This window comes from Sebastes fasciatus, chromosome 7 (assembly GCF_043250625.1).
Source record: "Sebastes fasciatus isolate fSebFas1 chromosome 7, fSebFas1.pri, whole genome shotgun sequence".
NCBI classification, from domain to species: Eukaryota; Metazoa; Chordata; class Actinopteri; order Perciformes; family Sebastidae; genus Sebastes; species Sebastes fasciatus.
Genome location: NC_133801.1, coordinates 33,551,071 through 33,571,288, shown reverse-complemented (window position 1 = coordinate 33,571,288; position 20,218 = coordinate 33,551,071). Strand labels below are relative to the sequence as shown.

Below are 20,218 nucleotides of genomic sequence, written 5' to 3'. Positions count from 1 at the left end.
CAAAATAAGGAACACTTTAATTCAGCAATTGTTGCCCACATTATCTAATTAATGTGTAAGAATGAATGTTCAGTTGCCCCATGGATTATTTAATAAACAAAATAACAAAAGTCACCGGGTCATATGGAGACTGTCAAAATCCTGGAGGTTTGAAGGTGAGGGGATTTTCACATTAAAAAGTTGTGATTTATATTTCATAACATTTTTGGTGTATATAAAATGGAAGTTCCTGTTTTTAAAGGTGTAAAACTTTGTCCCAGATTAGTGTGGAGGCCCTGGGCCCCTGAGGCTGCACCGACTGTACCTTTAAAGACTCTCGTCCCAATTAAAGCCAGGCTCCGCCTCTGGAGCAGACATCCCATGAGTCATAAAGTTTGATGTCCTGCCCAAAGTTTAGACCCGACTGGAGCAAAAGTTTTTTCTAGAAAGTGAGCTGCGGAGATTTGTTCTACGAACTATGAATCTGTTAAGTAAGAACATTCTCTAACAGCTTCAACTGGGCCGGAACACAGGAGAGAGGTCGGACTCCTCCAGCTTGTTGGGTTTGTTCGTGTTTTGTGGCGTCTGCTGCTTTTTTCCTTTTTTTTTTGTTGGAAAAGTTTGGGCCGGACGACAACAGCTTCCAGAGTGGAGGAGTTATGCGCTTTGTTACATTCATAAGTATGCCAGCAAGAACCACCAGGAAAGCGCTGTCTTTCACTGCAGACTTCGACAGCTAACACACTTTGGAAGAAACTAAAGTTAGTCGAGTGTTCAACTTTAGAATGACTCGGGAGAACTTCTACTGAGTGTTGTCGAGGTTTCCTGCTGTGTGTGTGTGTGTCTGTGTGTCTGTGTGTGTGTGTGTGTGTGTGTGTGTGAGAAGAAAAAAAAAAGTTTGGGATTGTGCTCAAACTTTTCTTTTTTGTGAGTTCCTGAACGCGACATTTTCGGACCCATCAAAGTTTGCAGCCTGCTTTGGGACGATGGATCCGAGCCAGCACAACCCTCCTGCCGGACACCAGATCGTCCATGTCCGGGGCGACTCAGAGACCGACCTGGAGGCTCTGTTTAACGCCGTGATGAACCCGAAGAACACTATCATGCCTCCTTCTGTACCCATGAGGATGAGGAAACTACCAGACTCCTTCTTCAAACCCCCTGAACCAAAGTCCCATTCCAGACAAGTAAGCCCGCCCTGTCCTGTCTCTCCTCGGCCCCTTCCCAGAAACCTCCATTACAGCGAGGAAGGCCCATCCTGTGGGGGGGATCAGGCTCACAGACCTGACTGCTAGACTATACACTCACTTAGAACTTCACACTTACTTTAATCTACTTTGTGGTCGTTTGTAGCCTTCAGCATATCACCACTGTGCATTCAGAGACTATTTGTAATCACTTCCTAAAGTCTAGGATAAATAAGCTCTTTTTATTTAGGGTTATTTGCACTACACTTTTTTTTAGTTTTTTTACATATATTATTACAGTACACTTGCTTTGAACTTTCCAACAAGTTGTAATTGGATTGGTAAAATCAGTGCAAGGAAAATGCCCGCTGGCTCTGTGCGTAAAAGTGAACCAGAATCTCCTCAGAGCGGTTTGTTTGTGTCCTTAGCGGTTGGCTGGTTGGTGTTATTGGTGGTGTAAGAAATGGATCCACAGATGATATGAGAATATTATTAGACTTAAAGTGAGTTGTCAGATTGGCTGAACCTACACAGTGTTTAACTTTCACATTATGTGTAAATGTTTTGGTTTGATTCATGACTGTATAGTTATAGAAGGGGAACAAATCATGTGTTAATAATAATCAAAGAAGGGAGACTTTTATTTTGTAATCAAGATGAATTGCAATCAAGAAATCACCCGATGGTTGAATTCCTACTATTTACCCCCCTTCCCCGCCGTCCTCCCTGCCGTCCCCCACACACAACTGTTGCTTGTGGGCTCTGTGGAGTTTTGTCGTCAGTGCGCATGCGTTGTTGTGCAGCGAGTCTGCGCTCCCACTCAGGCCTTCGACCCTCCCCTCACCCCCCCATCCCATCCTTAAACAACTCTCAAACTTGCCTACACATGCACATGTGAAAATAACTTCCTAACATACATGTGTAGTGATTATGAGAAGTGACTGAAATGTTAAATTCATGTAGACTTTATGTCCACAAAACGACTGATCCTTCATGGTGTTTGTCCTGTAGTTCTATGAATCCTTACCATCATCTGTGACTGGCCTTAAATACATTATACAATACTTTCTATTCAATATAAAGCTATGTATTTAATATATTTGTTGATAAATACTTTTTTCTTTTATCGTGACTTTTGTACACAGTCTTCAAATCAAACATTTATTTACTATATTGCTGTTTAACTATAACTTTTTGAACTAGAGATATTCAAACCAACTTTGTTTTGCTTCATAACAATATAAGATGGTAAAAATTGAGAAAGTCCCTATTACGGAAATCACATCATTCCAAAAACTGTATTCTTATTGCTTCTCTTCCAACCCCCCTTCAACAGGCCAGCACTGACGCTGGGAGCGGCGGAGTCCTCACACCCCACCACGTCCGTGCACACTCGTCCCCGGCCTCCCTCCAGTTGGGAGGTGTTACCGGCGGCTCCCTGTCCATGCCCCCGCCAGGTGCTTCCCCTCAGCATCTCCGTCAGTCTTCGTATGAGATTCCTGATGATGTGCCCCTGCCCCCGGGGTGGGAGATGGCCAAGACCAACTCTGGCCAGAGATACTTCCTCAAGTAAGTATGCCGGCAACAAGTGTCAACAACTGCTTTCTTGCATTATACAGTCCTTGAAAAACCTGGAAAGTTTGTAACTTAAAAGAATGTGTGTTTTGAAAATGAATGGATGGCTTTGAAAGTAGATGAAGAGTTTTATTGACGTATAGACATCGAGTTAGGGCTGGGCGATATGGACAAAATCTTCTATCCCAATATAGGTAATTTCATAGCTCCATTACAATATATATATCATGATACGGCATGTTTTCTGGTCATTTCATATATAAATAGTCTATATGAAATAACCACATGGTAAAGTACTGAGTATTTTCTCATTTTAAGAACTTGAGTGCAAAATGAAGATAACAGTTTTAAGTAAAATTATAGAGAATAAATAAATCTAGGCCTAGCCTATATCGTGATATAGAAAAATATATACAATAGACATTTTTATATCATTTTGACGATATCTATCGTCATATTGCCCAGCCCTAGAGTCATCAATATACCTCAGCCCTCAAGACCTCTCTATGTCCTACTGTCACCACTTTGCATCCTGATAAATAGATAGATAGATAGATATAGATATATATAGATAGATAGATGTACTTTATTGATCCAAAATTAGGAAATTGTGTTGTGTGATGAAGGCACATGAATGTAATGGATTTTTGTTTTGTTTTAAGAGAAACAAAACAAACAATAAATAGGAATCTGTGTCCTCTAATGTTAACCACCCAACTCCCAAATCTCATCCCTATCATTGAAAATATGTGTCCCTTAATTTGACCAAACAAGACCAAGTTAGTCATTAGAAAGTTTCTTGACTTACACGCGAGTGTGGGAAACCTGGTGTGTTTTTATCACATCTCAGAATGCAAAAGAGTCACTGCAATATGTCCAGTCAGTAAAATGGTTGTATTCAAAGGGTCAACACTTAAGACAAACAACAACCAAATTGGTCATTTACACACTGTCTACATTAAAAACAATACTTGAGTATCTTCTTAAGGTTCAACAGCATTACAAGCAGGATTTTTAGAGAAGAAGTGAACATTTTCTCTTGCGCTACTGGCCAAGACGAGTCCTAGTTACCAGAGCAGAGGTCTTGAGATGGGACTCTCATAGTGCAGCTCTGTTCGGTGTACATTATGCTGACAATAAATTTGCAAATCTGCTAAAGCGCACAATGGCGGCCAGTGTGCTCAAAAAGAGACAATTGCAACAGTTGAATTGTAGGTTATTAAATTTGGAAACAAGAGAGACGTCTTTTGAGGGCCTGCTGCTGTATGTAGTGTTCCTTTTCTTGGGCTCAGGTTTCAGTAGAAACAATGGATCACTGTAGCTGCCCCAGACAGCAAAGGACAGACATCTCTGCAGAACTCATCTGCTAACCAGCAGATCTCCTCCACATTAATGATCCAAAGAAAACCTTTTAAAATAGTAGGTACTGGTTGTTCTACCAGGGCCCTTCAGGCCTGTCTCACAGTTTATCAGTAACATTTCGGGTTGTGTGAGGGTTTTATTTTGACTCTTTATTACTTTCTTTTGTATTTGACTTCATTCTCTGTAGTTCTGTGAAAAGATGGATTGAATTATTCATAAAAGTGATAATTTGTGTTAAGATAATCTGCTCATCGTGAGATGTTCCAAAGTTTATGGAATGCTCAGCAGCTCGTGTTTAGAGATTGAAAGTCTTACTCCGATCAAAGGCAAACTGTTATCTGTTCTAGGAACTATTACTCTCTGACACGGGGTCTGAACAAACATGATAGCCTCAAATTTACTCTGATCCAAAAAGAGCTTTCAGTACCAGATGGTTTAAGGTCTCGCATCTGGAGAACATCTGGGCTGTTTTTTGAGGAGGCTCTTCTAAAATTGTACAAAAGGACTGGAGGGGGTAAGAGAGAGTGAAACCACTATTCTCATCGACTCTCCCAGGATCACTGCAGTTGTTTAGAAACTGACTGATCCAATGTGCCTCCAGACAATGAAGCAATATTGTCAACTAAATGAAAGTTTAGTTTGGAAAAACACAATCTTGTACAAGTTATAGTTCAAACGTTTGTTGCACTATAAAGTTGTGTTTCTGTTTGAAGGAATATGTCAATTATTATTTTTTATTTTTTTTTGCGGTTGATGGTTGATTGATTGATCATGGAGTGCTACAGGAATGAGTCCTTAAAACCCGGGAATGAGTTAGCATTTTACCACTTCCGGTTCCCTCGTCTGGAAGTCAATGGGTTTTTAGTTGGATGCCTGAAATAAGGTCTGTGGTTAACACAAGCTTAAGATTTTAACGTTTTGTTCTATAATATGTAATAGGTCAGTAAATATTAGGGCTGTGTATTGGCAAAAAACCCGGCGATACGATACGTATCATGATACAGTGTTGCGGTTCAATATATTGCGATATATTATGATACTGTAAGCAAGGCGATATATTGCGATTAAAAAAAAAAAGTATAAAGAACACACCACCATATGCATAAGATCTGAATAAAAATGTTTTTATGCAATCAAAATAGTGGGATCTAACATCCAACATCATAGCACTACTTTGAGAGGGCACATACAGTAAACTGAGAGGGAGCATCTCTTTGCAAATGAAATAAAGTATAGAGTGAGTCAATATTTACATGCAAACTGTTAATTAAAAATCAATACATCATTGCACGTAAAAAAATTAGTGTTTTTGAGAATCAATATGGTATCACAAAACATAAAATCGCGATACTCAATATTTTCGATATTTTCTTACACCCCTAGAAAATATCCCACTCGTGGATTTTGGAAGCCTTTGTGTGTTTTTAAAAAGGCGATTGCTAACAAGCGGCTAAATGAGACTACTAAACGTCATCACGTCGACTCGTCCGCCTTTGTGTATACTCGCGACCGTGGTGTAGTTCGTTTATAGCCCAACGTTAGCTATTTACGATTGCATTCACACTTCACAAATCATAAAAGTGCTGATTTGTGAAGATTATTTTGCTGAACAAAACGTGCAAGTATCGTGAACGTTTGTTTACCACAGAGCTTATTTTCTGCAATAATCCAAAACCAAATGGAAAATCCCATTTGGCTTTTAGTCAAGGGAACCCAGGCTGACGCTTACTTCCTGTTTGGCCTACACAAATACGTCATCCCTGGAGCGCCCTATAGAAACATACCATCTTTTCACAATTTAAGTTTGTGCCATAGGTCAACGGACCATCTTTCTTTATACTAAAAAGAGCAATTTACTCTAAATGCTGAATATTAAACGCTATCCTGTTGTTAAAAACTGTAATGGTAAAATATTCATAGAAAATACAGATCTTTCATATTAGTCTCCACTCATATGTGTTTACCAGTCTATTCCAAACCCGGAGCATCCTCGGCTTGGATATAGCTTTGGAAAAAATAGTTGTGTTGTCGCTCTGTTAAGAGCTGTGTTTCAACTGGCATGTTATTCAACTAGAGTAAGTGTAGTACACACAGTGTTTGTGTTCAAGCAAAGGAAAACTCCAGGAGACATCTTCTATCCGCGGTACATCAAAGTGCAGATATTTGATCTGGAATACAGGCGGCCTCAGCAGAGCTGCTGGAAAAGACACTCCCCTATTTATAAACAGGGGTTGTCTGACCGAGACGTGTTGCAGAAGGAGTGAAGCAGCAGAGCGAGAGAGAGAGTGGGTGGGTGGATGGACGGGTGGGGGTGGGGAGTCTGTCACCAGCTAGCAGAGCCGAGCAGAGAGCGGGGGCTCACATTTCACTCAGGTGACCGCTGTTGTCCTTAGAGATAAATCAACTCAGGGGGAAAGTTTTTTTTTTTTTTTTTTTATATAAATAATGTGTTTCTCCACCTCTGTTTACTAGTCCACTATAGACTCATACAGTCGGGGGGGGGGGGGGGGGGGGTGATTGGCCTCTGTGAGTCACAGCAGCTCTGCGGATGCCGATGTCCCACTCCCCTTTTAAAAGCCAGGCTCCGTTTTGGTATGAATGGAGCCGTGGCGCTGTGATGGTGCCTCTTTTGTGTCAATGGAGTTAAATGGCAGCCATGTGGAGATGACTAGAAGAGGGGCCAAGAGAAACTCCGGCCCTCCCTTTGTCCCAGCAGTGAAACAGTGATCTTTATTCAGACCACAGGGCCTGTTGAGACTCATGTGAGCCTTCCCAAAATAGACAAATGGTCGACATGAAGTTTAAAGATGGCGGCGAGAGAGGGAGAGGGAGAGAGAGAGAGAGAGAGGGCAGCGGCTTTCTGAAGAGTTTTAACCACGTTCTTCAAATTGTAAATGTTCTGCTGTTGTCAGGCTAGGAGCTGATAAGTGATTGACCTACTGTAGTGCGAGTGAAAAAGTGCTGACAGCTTCACTTTGGCCTGAGGTTTTTTTATTCCTTTTGAATAGTGAAACAATTAGTAGATCATTTGATTAGTCAGTCCTCTGGAAATTAATTGGCAACGCATTTGATAATAATGTCAGTCATTTATAAAGAAACAAATGCTGACCTATATTTGTTTCAAGCTTCTCAATTGTGATGAATTTCTGCTGTTTTCTATCATTGTAAAAATTGGGATTTCAAACCGTTAAAGACTCTCACCTTAGACTGATTGTGATAAATCAGTAATATAAAAAAACAAACAATCAACAGTTAAATAATTTAAATAATTATTAGTAGGCCTGATTGAAATAGGAGTCAGATATGAGCAATCTCCTGCAAAAATCTCTATTTTGGTCTCGACTGTTACATAAATAACAAAAAGCTTAAGCTGGGAGAAGACTGGGAGAATGTCAACAAAGTCTGTTGACCTTTCCTCCTCTTTCTTCCAGCAGTTTGCTGTGGCCTTTGATTTATGACAGCAGGGGCAGGGAGGTTGGGTCACCTTGCTTGGTGCTGGGATGGGGGGTAGGGTCAGTCTCCAGGGCTGGGTCATAAACTAATGAAGGTTTCTAATTTAGACACACCGGTAAACTAGGAGGGGTAATCACTGTTTCCGGGCGCTTATTAAATGCAGCTTTGAATGAGCTTTTAGTCCGTGGGAAGTCAGCCCTTAAGCGGAGGAAAGCTTTGGGGGAGCAGCTATTGTCTGCCCTCAGGGGCAGGTAGAGCCATGTGTTGATGGACACTTTTGTCTTTTCTCAATTGGATTTTAAACTGTTTTGATGAGCCTGGTTTCCCACAACCAGAATGGCTCGCTGACTTTCCAAATTTAACTTAACAGTGATCAAATTATTCACTGTGACCAGATTTGCTAGTTTCTACATTTCACACTGTGTTATAGGCTAAATTAGTTTACTGTGTTTTTTTACACTGTAAAGCTGCACACTGAACAGACTGAGAACTAGTGGAGCTTCAGCGTCTATATGGGGTTTCCTGAACATCTGTTGCACTAAATATGAGTCAAAGAGACCCCCTCTTAAAGCAGGAAAGAGCCAAGTGTTTATTTGGACCTTTTGCTCTCATTGTATGTCGTTGATATCTGTGTAGTGCTGATTTGCACTATGAGATTATGTTGGGATTTCCAGCAGACAAATCTACCCCATATTTATATTTAGCTTGTTTTAAAATCTCCAATGTTTGCTATTGAGTAAAGAAAAACGTTTTCAGTCCCGATACAGATACTTGGGTTTTGAGTATCGGCCGATACCGAGTACCGATCCGATACCAGTGATAATTAAGTGACAGAAGTGACTGGGATCATTCTTGTATGTGTAAGGCAACATCAGGCTTGACATAAAAAAATGCTTTTCTAGCTTTGTAAAAGAAATGTAACAAATAGAAACATAGATATGCATTAAATTTTTTTTACAAAAGTATTAAATTGTGCACCAGCAACTTGGTTAAAATCTTCAAAATTAACAGTAATTACAAATCAAGTGTAAACCTTTTTAACAAATTGGTCAAAACTTAAACAGGAATAAAAATTCTAGCATAATATAGTCTATAAACATAAAATTTAATTGAATAGATCAGCACCATTGTCACCGATATCCAATCCAGCTAATTGAGTCAGTATCGGCCCGATATCTTTTATTTCAGTCTTTCTCCCCTATGTTGTGAAATGAAAATTACTTCATTTCATGCAAAACTATACACCCAAAGTGTATTTGAATACTACATTACCCGCAGTCCATTAAGACACATACACACACACACACACACACACACACACCCATGCACGCACACACACACACACCTGTTGTGGTTATGTAAAATGTAGCTGTCTGTCACCTGGCCCATTGTTTTATTTGCACCACATTTGTTGTTGACATCTCGTATCACAGCGGAGATGACCGTCTGTTCATTGTCTAAAAATGGATTTTAGTTTTATTGCTTGGCTAACACTATTATCACACTCAGCATCTTATGTAAACATAATACCGAAGTATTTTCAGTATCAACTGTTACGTCATTTACTCCCACTCTGCTTGAAGCTTGATGTGATAAGTAGGCAAATTGGATTTCAATCTAAGCCGTTATGAACCGAGGCCACTCGGTCAGTCCCAAATGGTGCTGGGAAGACTGGGGCCGTAAGCCGGCGCGGAGTCCTCATTTGGAGCAACTTTGTGTTTGACAAACTTTTGGTTTATTGACCACACACAGACAAGGCCCTTCCTGTTCAACTGGGGGCCTGTCAGCTCAGTACACAAATGGGACTGTGAGAAAGTCAGGCTAGTGTTTACCAAAGTCTTGATGTAACACCTCTGTTCCAGACATCAATGCCTCCACTGTCACTGAGGGCATCTCCACAGAGATGTAGTATCTGAGAAGTGGACCCTCTCAGGTGGGGTTTAGAGTTCCCAAAACTACTCCAACCAGAGCACCTTATCGCAACAGAATAGGGCTAAAAAGGTAAACAAAACAAAAAAGAAACGTTTGTGTATATGTTGTCAGTGGCAGCATGCATCAGGGGTGGAACGGTACGTGTATTTGACCCGAACCGTTAGGTACAGGTCGTTCGGTTCGGTACAGGTCGTTCGGTTCGGTTCGCCGTTACCCAAACAGCTGTTTATGTCTACTACTCGCACGCGTGTGAGTGAGTTTTACCCGAAAAGTTGTGGCAGCGCACCAGGAATGGTAGCAGCACTGCAGCGGCGCAGTAGCTCATGATAGTCGAGCTAAACTGACAACGATTTGTGTCAAACTGTACGCAGACACTGTTCAACTGAAGTCGGGTTTATATGTGGACACTTGAAACATTTAATTACGACGGCATCACCCGAATGTGTCGATTAGCGGCGCGAAACAAAAGCAGACTGGACGGAGAGTCCGTTGCCCCAAAGCGTTCAGACAGCCTCCCGCTGCAGATTCACACCGTCCCAAAGTAATATCTGATGCTATAAGAGTGTTTATTGCTGCACATACGACCAAACTCCATCATAAACTATACAGAATTAATAATATCTAATGCTAAAAGAGTGTTTATCCCTGCTTATACGACCACACTCCATCGTAAGCAATACAGAATTAAAGCATATGGTCAAAGTGTGTGAACCTTCACGTGTGAACTTTAGTCTGTTGTGCCTGCCCTGTAGAAACTAGCATAAGCAGCAGTTGAGGATTATAGTTGGAACATTACATTTACATTACAGACAGTTGTGATTTTATTTTTTTAATTCATTTTTTCTTATTGACAATATGTCAGTATTTGAGTTCCTTAACTGTTATAGTAAGAATTATGAGCCACTGTTGACTGAGTGGGAGATAAAAAGCTGTTTTTTAGCATAGCTCTGGATGAGCTTATGCTTCAATGTATGGCCTTAGTTTATAATTACATCATATTTTAAAAGAAAATAACAAAGCAGCATTTTTTTGTTGTTGCACTAATGACTGTAGAAGACCTATTCTTTCCATTAAGATTTGTCAATGAAGAAGTGTTTATGTTGTTTATGTAAGCCATACTTTTGTTAAGGTAAACATTTGTTAACTTATTTTTGCCAAATAAATGAAAAGTATGTTGAAATCAGAACATGACCTCCTCGCTGTTACATAAATGAACCGAAAACCGTGACCCCAAAACCGTGATATGACCCGAAATCGTGAATTTTGTGAACCGTTCCACCCCGAGCATGCATACATCTTAACTTGTTTTACTTTTAAAATGTATGTATGACAAGTGTGATATTGCAAAGGAGTCTACTAATTAATAGGGTCTGGACGATCCACCCATCTCCTGATTCAATACTATCACGATACTTGGGTGTCGGTTCGATATGTATTACAATTATTAAGTATTAAGAGTCTACAAGTATTGTGATTCAATATTACGATTAATTGCATTTTTACTTTTTTAACACCTTTTTTACCGCGTACGATAACGTTGCCTGTCCGTGACAGAGTTAGCGTGCAGCTTTAGCTGTGATGTCTAGCTCTACTTTTCCTGTCAATGTGTGAAACCCAAAGTGTTTCCATCCTTTACTGGATGTGTAGTGTTTACCACGCTGGATTTAAAGTATGTGAGGGTGCAGGTCGTATCCACGCAGACCCTCCGCCATTTTCTGCTTTGTTGTTTTGGCTTGCTGCGGTTTGTTTTGGTTGACGGATACGGAACGGATATGACTTTTCGTTACTCGGACTACAACAATAAAAGCGGTAACTTCCTTCTACCTCCGCATAGACTCTAATGAAGCAAATACCCCATATTGATTTTGGCATTAAAAAATTAAAATTTCAAAATCATACAAAAATAATTACGATACATAGGTGAATCGATTTATTTTTTCCCACCCCTACTAATTTATTAAATTCAGTGCTTATGAAGTGCAACATAATTATCCATTTTTTTCTAAAAAAAAAAGTGGAACCTTTGAGGTCTGCCTGATTAATCTCACATGCTCTCTGTGAAATGACACTTAAATAAATGCATTTAGTCATTTGAATTACTCTGTACTCTGAAAATAGTCAGCAGTCAAACTGAACCCCTCCAAGCTCCGCTCAGTCCTGGTACTTTGTGAATTAGTTGCTTCGTTAGGAAGTAGTATGATCCAAACCCTCCTTCAAAGGGAATCTTAAAGCCACAATAGGGTCACAGAGGTTGCCCCAATAATCTCTCTTGATGATGTCCTGCTGATAGAGAGGCAGCCAGGCATCCCCAGTCAACCAGAGTGGAGGTGGTCATCCTCATCTTAGAGGCCTGATTACATCTTGCCTCCCTCGGTGCAACTCTTTAGTCATTGGCTTCAACCACCTTCCAAGCATATACTCTCTGGGTGGAGCCGCTGTGGCCTGAGGATCCCATTTTAAACATTTGACAACTCAGCTGTGGGGTGTGTTTCATCATTGCTGCACTCCCCAGAGCTTCACTCCTCGTTTCGCACTAGCTTTTCGACATCTGGCTTTTGGAGTGAGACAATTTCAGTGGAATAAACAGTCGATCTGGCCTCAAATCTAGCTTTGATCTGCTGTTTTGGCAGGTAGCGGAGCTTATTCGGAGACCTTTAAACTACGGAGCAGACTTATTTTTGGATGGAACATTCTCCTCAAAGCCAGATGTAAACGCCACAGTTTTCACAGATGTAAACAGGCGATCTCTGTGTTAGGAAGTTTGTCATACCGCTGTAATCAGATGAGGTCTGTGAAACAAGTGCAACATTCAGACTTCTTCACTTGGATCTCTTTAAGGATGTTGAACCTCTGCTAAGTTATTCTTTGAAGCTGAATCCAGTACAATCTTTGGATTCAGTCGCAGTCTTTTGAATATATATTTAACTACGAATAAAGAGAAAGTCTATCTTGAATGATCTTAGTATAAAAAACAAGTCTTCCATGTGAATGGCACCGAACAGAAAAGTTAAATGCCAAATCGTTTAAGCAAAGTCAAGTTTAGCCTTTATGCGAAAGGTCCCCCTCCCTCCTCCTCAGCAAGACACATTATAAATAACGCTGGCACAATAAACGCCACCTTGATAATTGGGCCATCAGTCAAGGAGATGTCAAGTGCCTGGGTGGATCAAGAGTCCTACTCTGTGCTCCGCTAAGCCACAGTCAACCATGATGATAGCTTGAGCAAAAAATGAGCAAGTAAAGCACCACACTACAAGCAAACCCACTTGATAACGGGTCATATTTGAACCACTTTGCTGCAGTACCTGGCCATTTACAGTCAGTTTCCCATGAAGAAGCTAATGACGGGTTATGTTTTGTCTTTGGCGATTCACAAACAGAATACCGAACACAATAAAGCAGATGCATTGATTTTGAACCCGTCATCCACAATAGGATTGCATGCTGGAACAGCAAAATACATTTTCTTCATTTGAAAACATGTTGAAAGTGGTTGATTATGGAAAGAAAATGGAGCACTCCATTTATCAAACAGTGGTTTGAAATTCGTGGAAACCACTTGACAGAAATTGTATAAAGCTGCCGTCTCATCTGTCGAGGCTTGAATGATGGCTGTAATGGAGTGTAGTTTGCTCCTTCATTAAGATAAGCAGCACCGGCGAGTTTGATTACAAATCAGTTACAATGGATTCTGATAGAGTGCTACAGGAATGAGTCCCAGAACCCGGAAATGAGTTAGCATTATAGCACTTCTGGTTTCCTCGTCTGGAAGTCAATGGGTGTTTTGAATGGGTTTTTAGTTAGATGCCTGAAATAAGGTCTGTGGTTAACCCCATACCAGTGTTCGTATCAGCCCGATATCCTATCCGGTATTGGTGCGTTCCTAAAATACATCAATAAATATCCCACTTGTGAATTTTGAAGCCTTTATGTGTCTTAAAAAGATCTTGTTGAGCAAAACGTGTCAGTATCATAAATGTGTGTTTGCCACAGAGCTTATTTTCTCTAATAATCCAATACCCAATGGAACAATCCCGTTGGCTTTTTGTCGAGGGAACCCAGGGCGACGCTAACTTCCTGGTTGGCCTACAAAAATATGTCATCCCTGCAGCACTCTATGGCGCTAAGCTTTAATGGCAGGAGTACCACGACCATAACCACTGCTGGAGTATAATGCACTTCTCTGCTCTCCATCCATATGACATAAAAAAAACAGTAGTGTGGTCGATAAACCTTGAACATGTGAACATTGTTTTCATGTGTAACTGCGTTAGTGTGGACGAGGCCTGACCCACAGCCAGTTTGCTCCCTGTCCACTGCCCTGCCCTGGGGATGGATGTAGGAGGGGCGGGGGGGAGGGTGTGGCGGGCCGCCCTGCTGAGCTCGCCGCGGTGTCAGAGACATGTAAAGACAACACCGAGCAGTTGTGACTGCGGAGGTTGCAGATCATCAGCAATTCCTAACAGCAACTGGTGGCCTCCAGCCGTCCCAACAGTTGCCATGACATTGTTTTGTTTTATGTTTGGTCCGACAGGAAGCGGTGTATAGCCCCGGCCATGTAGGGTTGGGGTCAGGTTGAGTGAATGGATTATCTTTTAGTTTTGAAATCTGGTGATGAATTACTGGCTCTTGGTAACTTATTTACCAGTTCTCTGAGTTCCCAGGCTCTTTGAATACAGTGAAGCTCTCACAGCGTGTGGATTTTATCACAGGCTTTCTGATTATAATCCCCTCTGTTTTCAACTGAAGCTTTGTTTACATCGGTTGTGATTGATTTGAGCTACAGACATTAGCCTCCCAGGCTGGGGTTTGATAGAAAATTCAATATTTGTACTTTCATCTGTGCTAAGAGAAGCGCACGCTAAGGAGGGGGGGGGGTGCGGAGAATAAATTATAATCAGAGTTCTCGGAGGCTTTGAGGCTGTATATTTCCATCCCTGTTTTCCACTTGTAGCGTCTCTGTTCGCCATTTGTGTACCAGGATGTGCAGACCTCTCATTTACGATAAGCCCTCCCTTCCCTTATCCCAGTGCTCCTCTCCGAGTCTCCTCCCATGTTCTCCCCTCCCCTCTATAATAAATGTCATAGTTTCCAGAGTGGGAAGGAGGCAGCGAAGGGGGGGGGGCAGGGCGGGCGTTCCAAAGAGTGTAACAGGACCACAGCAACTCATGCAGCCAATGGCATTCAGAGGGATTGCTTCTGTAGATGTTTTTTTTTTTCCCTTCTTTCACTTTTTTTTTTTTTCTTTTCTGTAGTTGTCTCACCCCGCTCCCTGTGACCCCTCTTTCTCAAGGGGCCCCTCCAATCTGAGCAGTTCCAGCTATTTTGCTTGGTTTGTGGTGTTTGTGTGTGTGTGTGTGTGTGTGTGTGTGTGAGGGCTGGGGGAGGGTTTGGTGGGGGATTTGGCAGCTCCTTTGATCAGTAAAGCATAAACAAGAGGGGGCTTCAAAATGGGTTGCATTGTGTGGGGGGGAGGAGTGCTGAGTCAGGCCCTCTCGCTCTCTGGCCTGGGATAGAGAGCAGACAGGCAGGCTGGGATTACCGCAGAGGCCAAGAGAAACTCTGAATCTCTCACTTCACCCAGCTGTTCCACAATCCGGGGCTGATGGCGCTTCGGGATCAAATTAACGGCGAGTCGTAAAGAAGTCCCAGCAGGCGGAAGAACACGATTATTGCAGGGTGAAATATATCGATTGCTGAGGTTAATATTTAATTCCATGATGAACATTTATTTTTGTCATGTGTATTGAAATAATTCAGCCACTGCTCACAATGTAAATACAAGAGTCGGGGTGTGCATAAACAAGTTACTGGAGTTCGGTGTTTGAGGTGAGGGGGTGGGGGGGTCTTTTTAAATGGGATGTTTCAAAAAACAAAACAAAAAGAACAAGTGAATAGTGGGGTTTTAGGTCGTAGCTCAGTCTGTGCCTTTGTCAAGCAGGTGAAAGCTTTGTAAATGTGGCGCCAGATTGTTAAAGCCCCTGACACTCCACAGTGTCCGAGCCACTTCCAGGAAAAAAGGACCCCCTGCGTTGAGCCCTGGGACTGACCCTCCCTCAATAGAGAGGGTCCCGCTCGGGAGAGGAGGGCTTCCTGTATTAGCTTTCCATCTTAATCAAGCAACAAGTACCAACAAAGCACTAATTATCAATGCCTTCACAGAACGCAACACAATGCCCCCCTCCCCCCACCCCCTCGCTCCCCCGCTCCTGTCCCGGCAAAGACGAGCCGTAAAATAGATGGAGCAACATTGTTTGACATCACAATAGTTGTTTTGAAACCAATCATAGCCTCTTAGACACTTTGAGAACAAGTGTTCAGCTGACCTACAGTCACAGATGATTTATTTGTTAGTCACCTACTGTTGTTGTCTACTGCTTGGTTTTGTCTTGATTATTTATAAATAGGGCTGTCAGTTGATTAAAATATTTAATCACGATTAATCGCATCATATAATTGCAAATTAATCACACTTTTTTTTTATCTGTTCAAAAATGTCCCTTAAAGGGAGATTTGTCAAGTATTTAATACTCTTATCAACATGGGAGTGGACAAATATGCTGCTCTATGCAAATGTATGTACAAATTTGTTATTGGAAATCAATTAACAACACAAAAAAAAACCTCACAGGTACTGCATTTAGCATAAAAAATATGCTCAAATCATAACATGGCAAACTGCAGCCCAACAGGCAGCAACAGCTGTCAGTGTGTCAGTGTGCAGACTTGACTATGACTTGCCCCAAACTGCATGTGATTATCATAAAGTGGGCATGTCTGTAAAGGGGAGACTCGTGGGTACCCATAGAACCCATTTTCATTCACATATCTTGAGGTCAGAGGTCAAGGGACCCCTTTGAAAATGGCAATGACAGTTTTTCCTCGCCAAAGTTTAGCCTAAGTTTGGAGCGTTATTTAACCTCCTTCACGACAAGCTAGTGTGAGATTGTTGGTTTGGTTTTCTAGTTTGATATGATGATGAATTTGCGTTAATGCGTAAAAGAAATTAGTGGCTTTAAAACCAATTTGCGTTAATTGTTGCGTTAACTTTGACAGCTCTATTTATAACTTTATTATAATTCAAAACAAGTTGCAGTTTCTCCCTTCTGACTCATGGCGTACAACTTTTAAGTGAATTACAGGGGGGAAAAAAATATCCCAGTCCTATATTGAATTGTGGGTTCAGACCGAGTCCAAACAGACACACAGCTGAGCGTGGCTTCCTGTAACAGTCATCGTTTACAGAAAGCAGGGGTTAGATTCAGTGTTTTCATCAAAGAGCTTGTTGAAACTGCTCTGAGTCATCAGTTCCTGCATGTGACCTGCTGCTTTCGCATTGATATGGCCTCTGGTTTGAACTTACTACTGATTAGAAACACATTGATGGCAATTTGTAGGTCTCATTTATTTTGGCTTTATCTTGTCTCCTCACAGCCACATTGATCAGACCACGACTTGGCAGGATCCTCGCAAGGCCCTCCTCCAGATGAACCAGGCGGTTCCCCCGGCCAGTTCTGTGCCAGTCCAGCAACAGAACATTATGAACCCAGCCAGTGGTATGTATACATTTATACCTTTTGTTCAATTTAGTTTCACCGGAGAAGCAGCGCATGTATTACAGATCATGTTCATAGTTTTTTTTAGGGTTTTTTCTCAGCATTAAACTCAGAATTCCTTTAACTTGAGGTTATTTCTTACTTTCCTGCCACATACAGTAGAAGTCAGGAGCAGTCTAGTCTAGTTCTTACATGTCACTAAGACTCTGTGTACCTCGGCTCTGGCCATGCAGTTGGAATTTGCCCTAGGTGAGGTAAGACGGAGGTAGAACGTGACAGGTCCTGTCTGACATGTTTGGGAGCTCCGTGACTCACAGACTGCAGAGTTTACTGATGAAGTCTCTCTGTATTCTCAAAGCGTTGCTGGCAACCTGTTTCTTTTTGTCCAAGCATGATATATAGATAGGTAGGTAGATAGGTAGATAGATAGAAAGGTAGGTAGATATTATTTCGTACATGTAACATATAATAAGAAAACGAAACAAGAATCACCACTAAAAAATGAACAGTAAACCTACACGGCAAACTCTAAATAAATCAATATTATATGTTCGAAAAGGAGTAGTCAGAGATCAACACTTCTAAAGTCCTACCCCATTAACTTAAATAATGAACTTAATGTTTGTCACATATACACATGAAAAAATCACCTCAATATATAAAACAAAATAAAAAAACATCAAAAACAAGCGTCACAGTCCCGAGAGAGAGACAAGGCCCCCTCCTGAAATAGATTTTTAACGATTCTATAAATTCACTGCACAAATTGAAATACACATGCTCATCCTAGTGGCACCAACACAATTGTTTGTTTGTTTTTTATTCAGTTTTCCTCTTTGGTCATAACCCCCCCTCTGTGTCTGAGTAAATTTTTTGTTAGGGATGCACTGATCCAACTTTTTCAGTCCTGATACCGATAGTGATACCTGGGCTTTGGGTATCGGCCGACACAGAGTACCGATCCGATACCAGTGTTTGATTAATAAGCTCTATGCCTCACTGTGTGGAAGTCACTGGGATCATTCATTTATGTGTAAGGTAACATCAGGCTTTACTTAAACATCACTTTCCTAACTTTGTAAAACAAAGTGTTACAAATAAATACATAGATATAAATTTGGTGAATTGTTTTTTATTATTAAAATAATAAATGGTACACCAGCAACCTGGTAAAAAAATCTTCAAAATTAACAGGAGTAACAATTCATGTGTAAACCTTTTTAATACAGCAACAAATTGGGTCACAACTTGGGATGCTAATTTTGAAAAATTGTGTGTTTGTGCTACGTTAGCAGCTGCTAGCGTTGCCGGTGGCTCCGTGCCCGCTGTAGCCACAAACACATACGCTCTGTCAGCGCAGCGAAACTCCAGCGAGTTTCCGACCGACTATGTTTACGGCGTTCTAGCTGTGAACGTAGGAGTAGCAGACAGTGTGTGTACAGTTTATTTGTCGGTGAATAAATGCTACGAGGCTACAACTCCTCTGCTCAAGCGAACCAGAGACGGAAACCAACTTCCTGTATCTGTAACAGCGGCTCAGACTGTCTTAAGGTGGACTGTTAAGGTGGACCAGCTTTTCTCCTTAAAGAGACAAGTTTTTCTCAGCTTTTTAATTAATTATTAACATTTCTTTTAACCGATAGCGTTAACCGGTTAAAATGCTTAATGTCGGTTAACGGTTAAACGGTTAGTTATTAACATCTCTAGTCACAACTTAAACATGAATTCAAATTAGAGTTTATAATGTATATAGTATATAAACATAGAATTGAATTTAATAGATCGGCTCCATTGTCAACATATCCATTCCGTCTATTTGAGTCAGTATCGACCCGATATCTGATCCGGTATCGGTATCAGTGCATCCCTAGTTTTTGTATGTTGCCAGGAAGTCAATTCTCTCTTACTTTGTACATAATTTGTGCGGTCTTAAATTCTACCAGATCAATAAACTTCCCATTAGCATATATACAGTATATATGATATCACTGCTTCTCTAACTACAGTATGCTATAATTATGCCCAATAGGCTATACATTATAGTTAAGTACCGTTGCTACATGTTACACAATTATATCAATAAAGAAAAAATCACCAACATCTCTCCCAACATCATTTTTTGCCTGTCTTCCCTCAGGTCCTCTCCCTGAGGGCTGGGAACAAGCTATAACATCAGAGGGAGAAATTTACTACATCAACCACAAGAACAAGACCACATCCTGGCTTGACCCACGACTTGACCAGCGTTTTGGTGAGTTTGCTATAGACAGGATTTTTTTTAATTTTTTTTTATTTAGTTCTTGATTTATGTAAAATACCATACATGTTCTATTTCTTAAAGGTCACATATTGTAAAAAGTGACATTTTCACGCTTAATCCACAGAGAAATACACACAGCCCGTATTCAGAAACTGAGCTTTTGAAACAAGCCGTCAGGATCTCTGTCCATTTGTGATGTCGCAAATCTACAATATTTAGACCATTTCAAAGTTTTAAATGTAAACATTCTAAATGGGTCCCAGTTTATTTCCTGTTGCATCGGATGTGAAGGACATCAGCTGACGGGATGTAATCATGGACCCAAGCTGTTTCCTAGCAACGCAATTCCGTTGAAATGTACTAAAACGGAGCGTTTCAGACAGAGGGTAAATACAGGTATATTCAAGCAGACAGCATGAGGAAAATAAAAGTTTTTTCAAACATTAAAGTAGGTAAACATGTTCTAGTAGAAACCCCAAATACAAGTAAGAACCTGAATATGAGCATGATATGGGACCTTTAAATTAAGGAACTTTGTTATAAGGAACCCAAAAGTGATTTTAGCTACTTAAAGTTATAATAATATTTATATTTGACATTAAATTGAACAAGGGAGTCATACCAGGAACTGCCTCTAGAGTAAAGACTTTCTTAAACATGTGTTTTTTGTGATGGCAATTTACTTTCCCCGGTCGAAAGCTCTGGCTTATCCATAAAAGATGCATCACCACAATTGTAATAGTTCAGTTCTGTATGACTCATTGTTCATTTCACCCCCACTGCATTGTTTCGGAGTGACAAACCAGATTTCACCAAACCCCCACCCTCAAAATCTGCACCTAACCTTTTGTCAGCCATTTTAGTGTTGGAGCAACAGCTGAGTTGGCCATTAATCCCCCCGGGTCGAGCTTAAG

General features: G+C 41.0%; 1 protein-coding gene across 2 annotated transcripts in view; it reads left to right on the top strand.

The window, feature by feature from the left end:
- Positions 1-351: 351 nt before the first annotated feature.
- The window catches only part of yap1 (Yes1 associated transcriptional regulator), a 34,947-nt gene continuing 15,080 nt past the window's right edge, over positions 352-20,218 (top strand). Inside the window, exons 1-4 of one of the 2 annotated variants that reach the window (XM_074640421.1) lie at positions 352-1,166; positions 2,503-2,735; positions 16,923-17,044; positions 19,182-19,295. In XM_074640421.1, coding sequence (XP_074496522.1) covers positions 966-1,166; positions 2,503-2,735; positions 16,923-17,044; positions 19,182-19,295 — 670 coding nt within the window. In that variant the 5' untranslated portion in view covers positions 352-965. The remainder of the gene's footprint in view (positions 1,167-2,502; positions 2,736-16,922; positions 17,045-19,181; positions 19,296-20,218) is intronic. The other variant, XM_074640422.1, reaches the window with a different exon arrangement.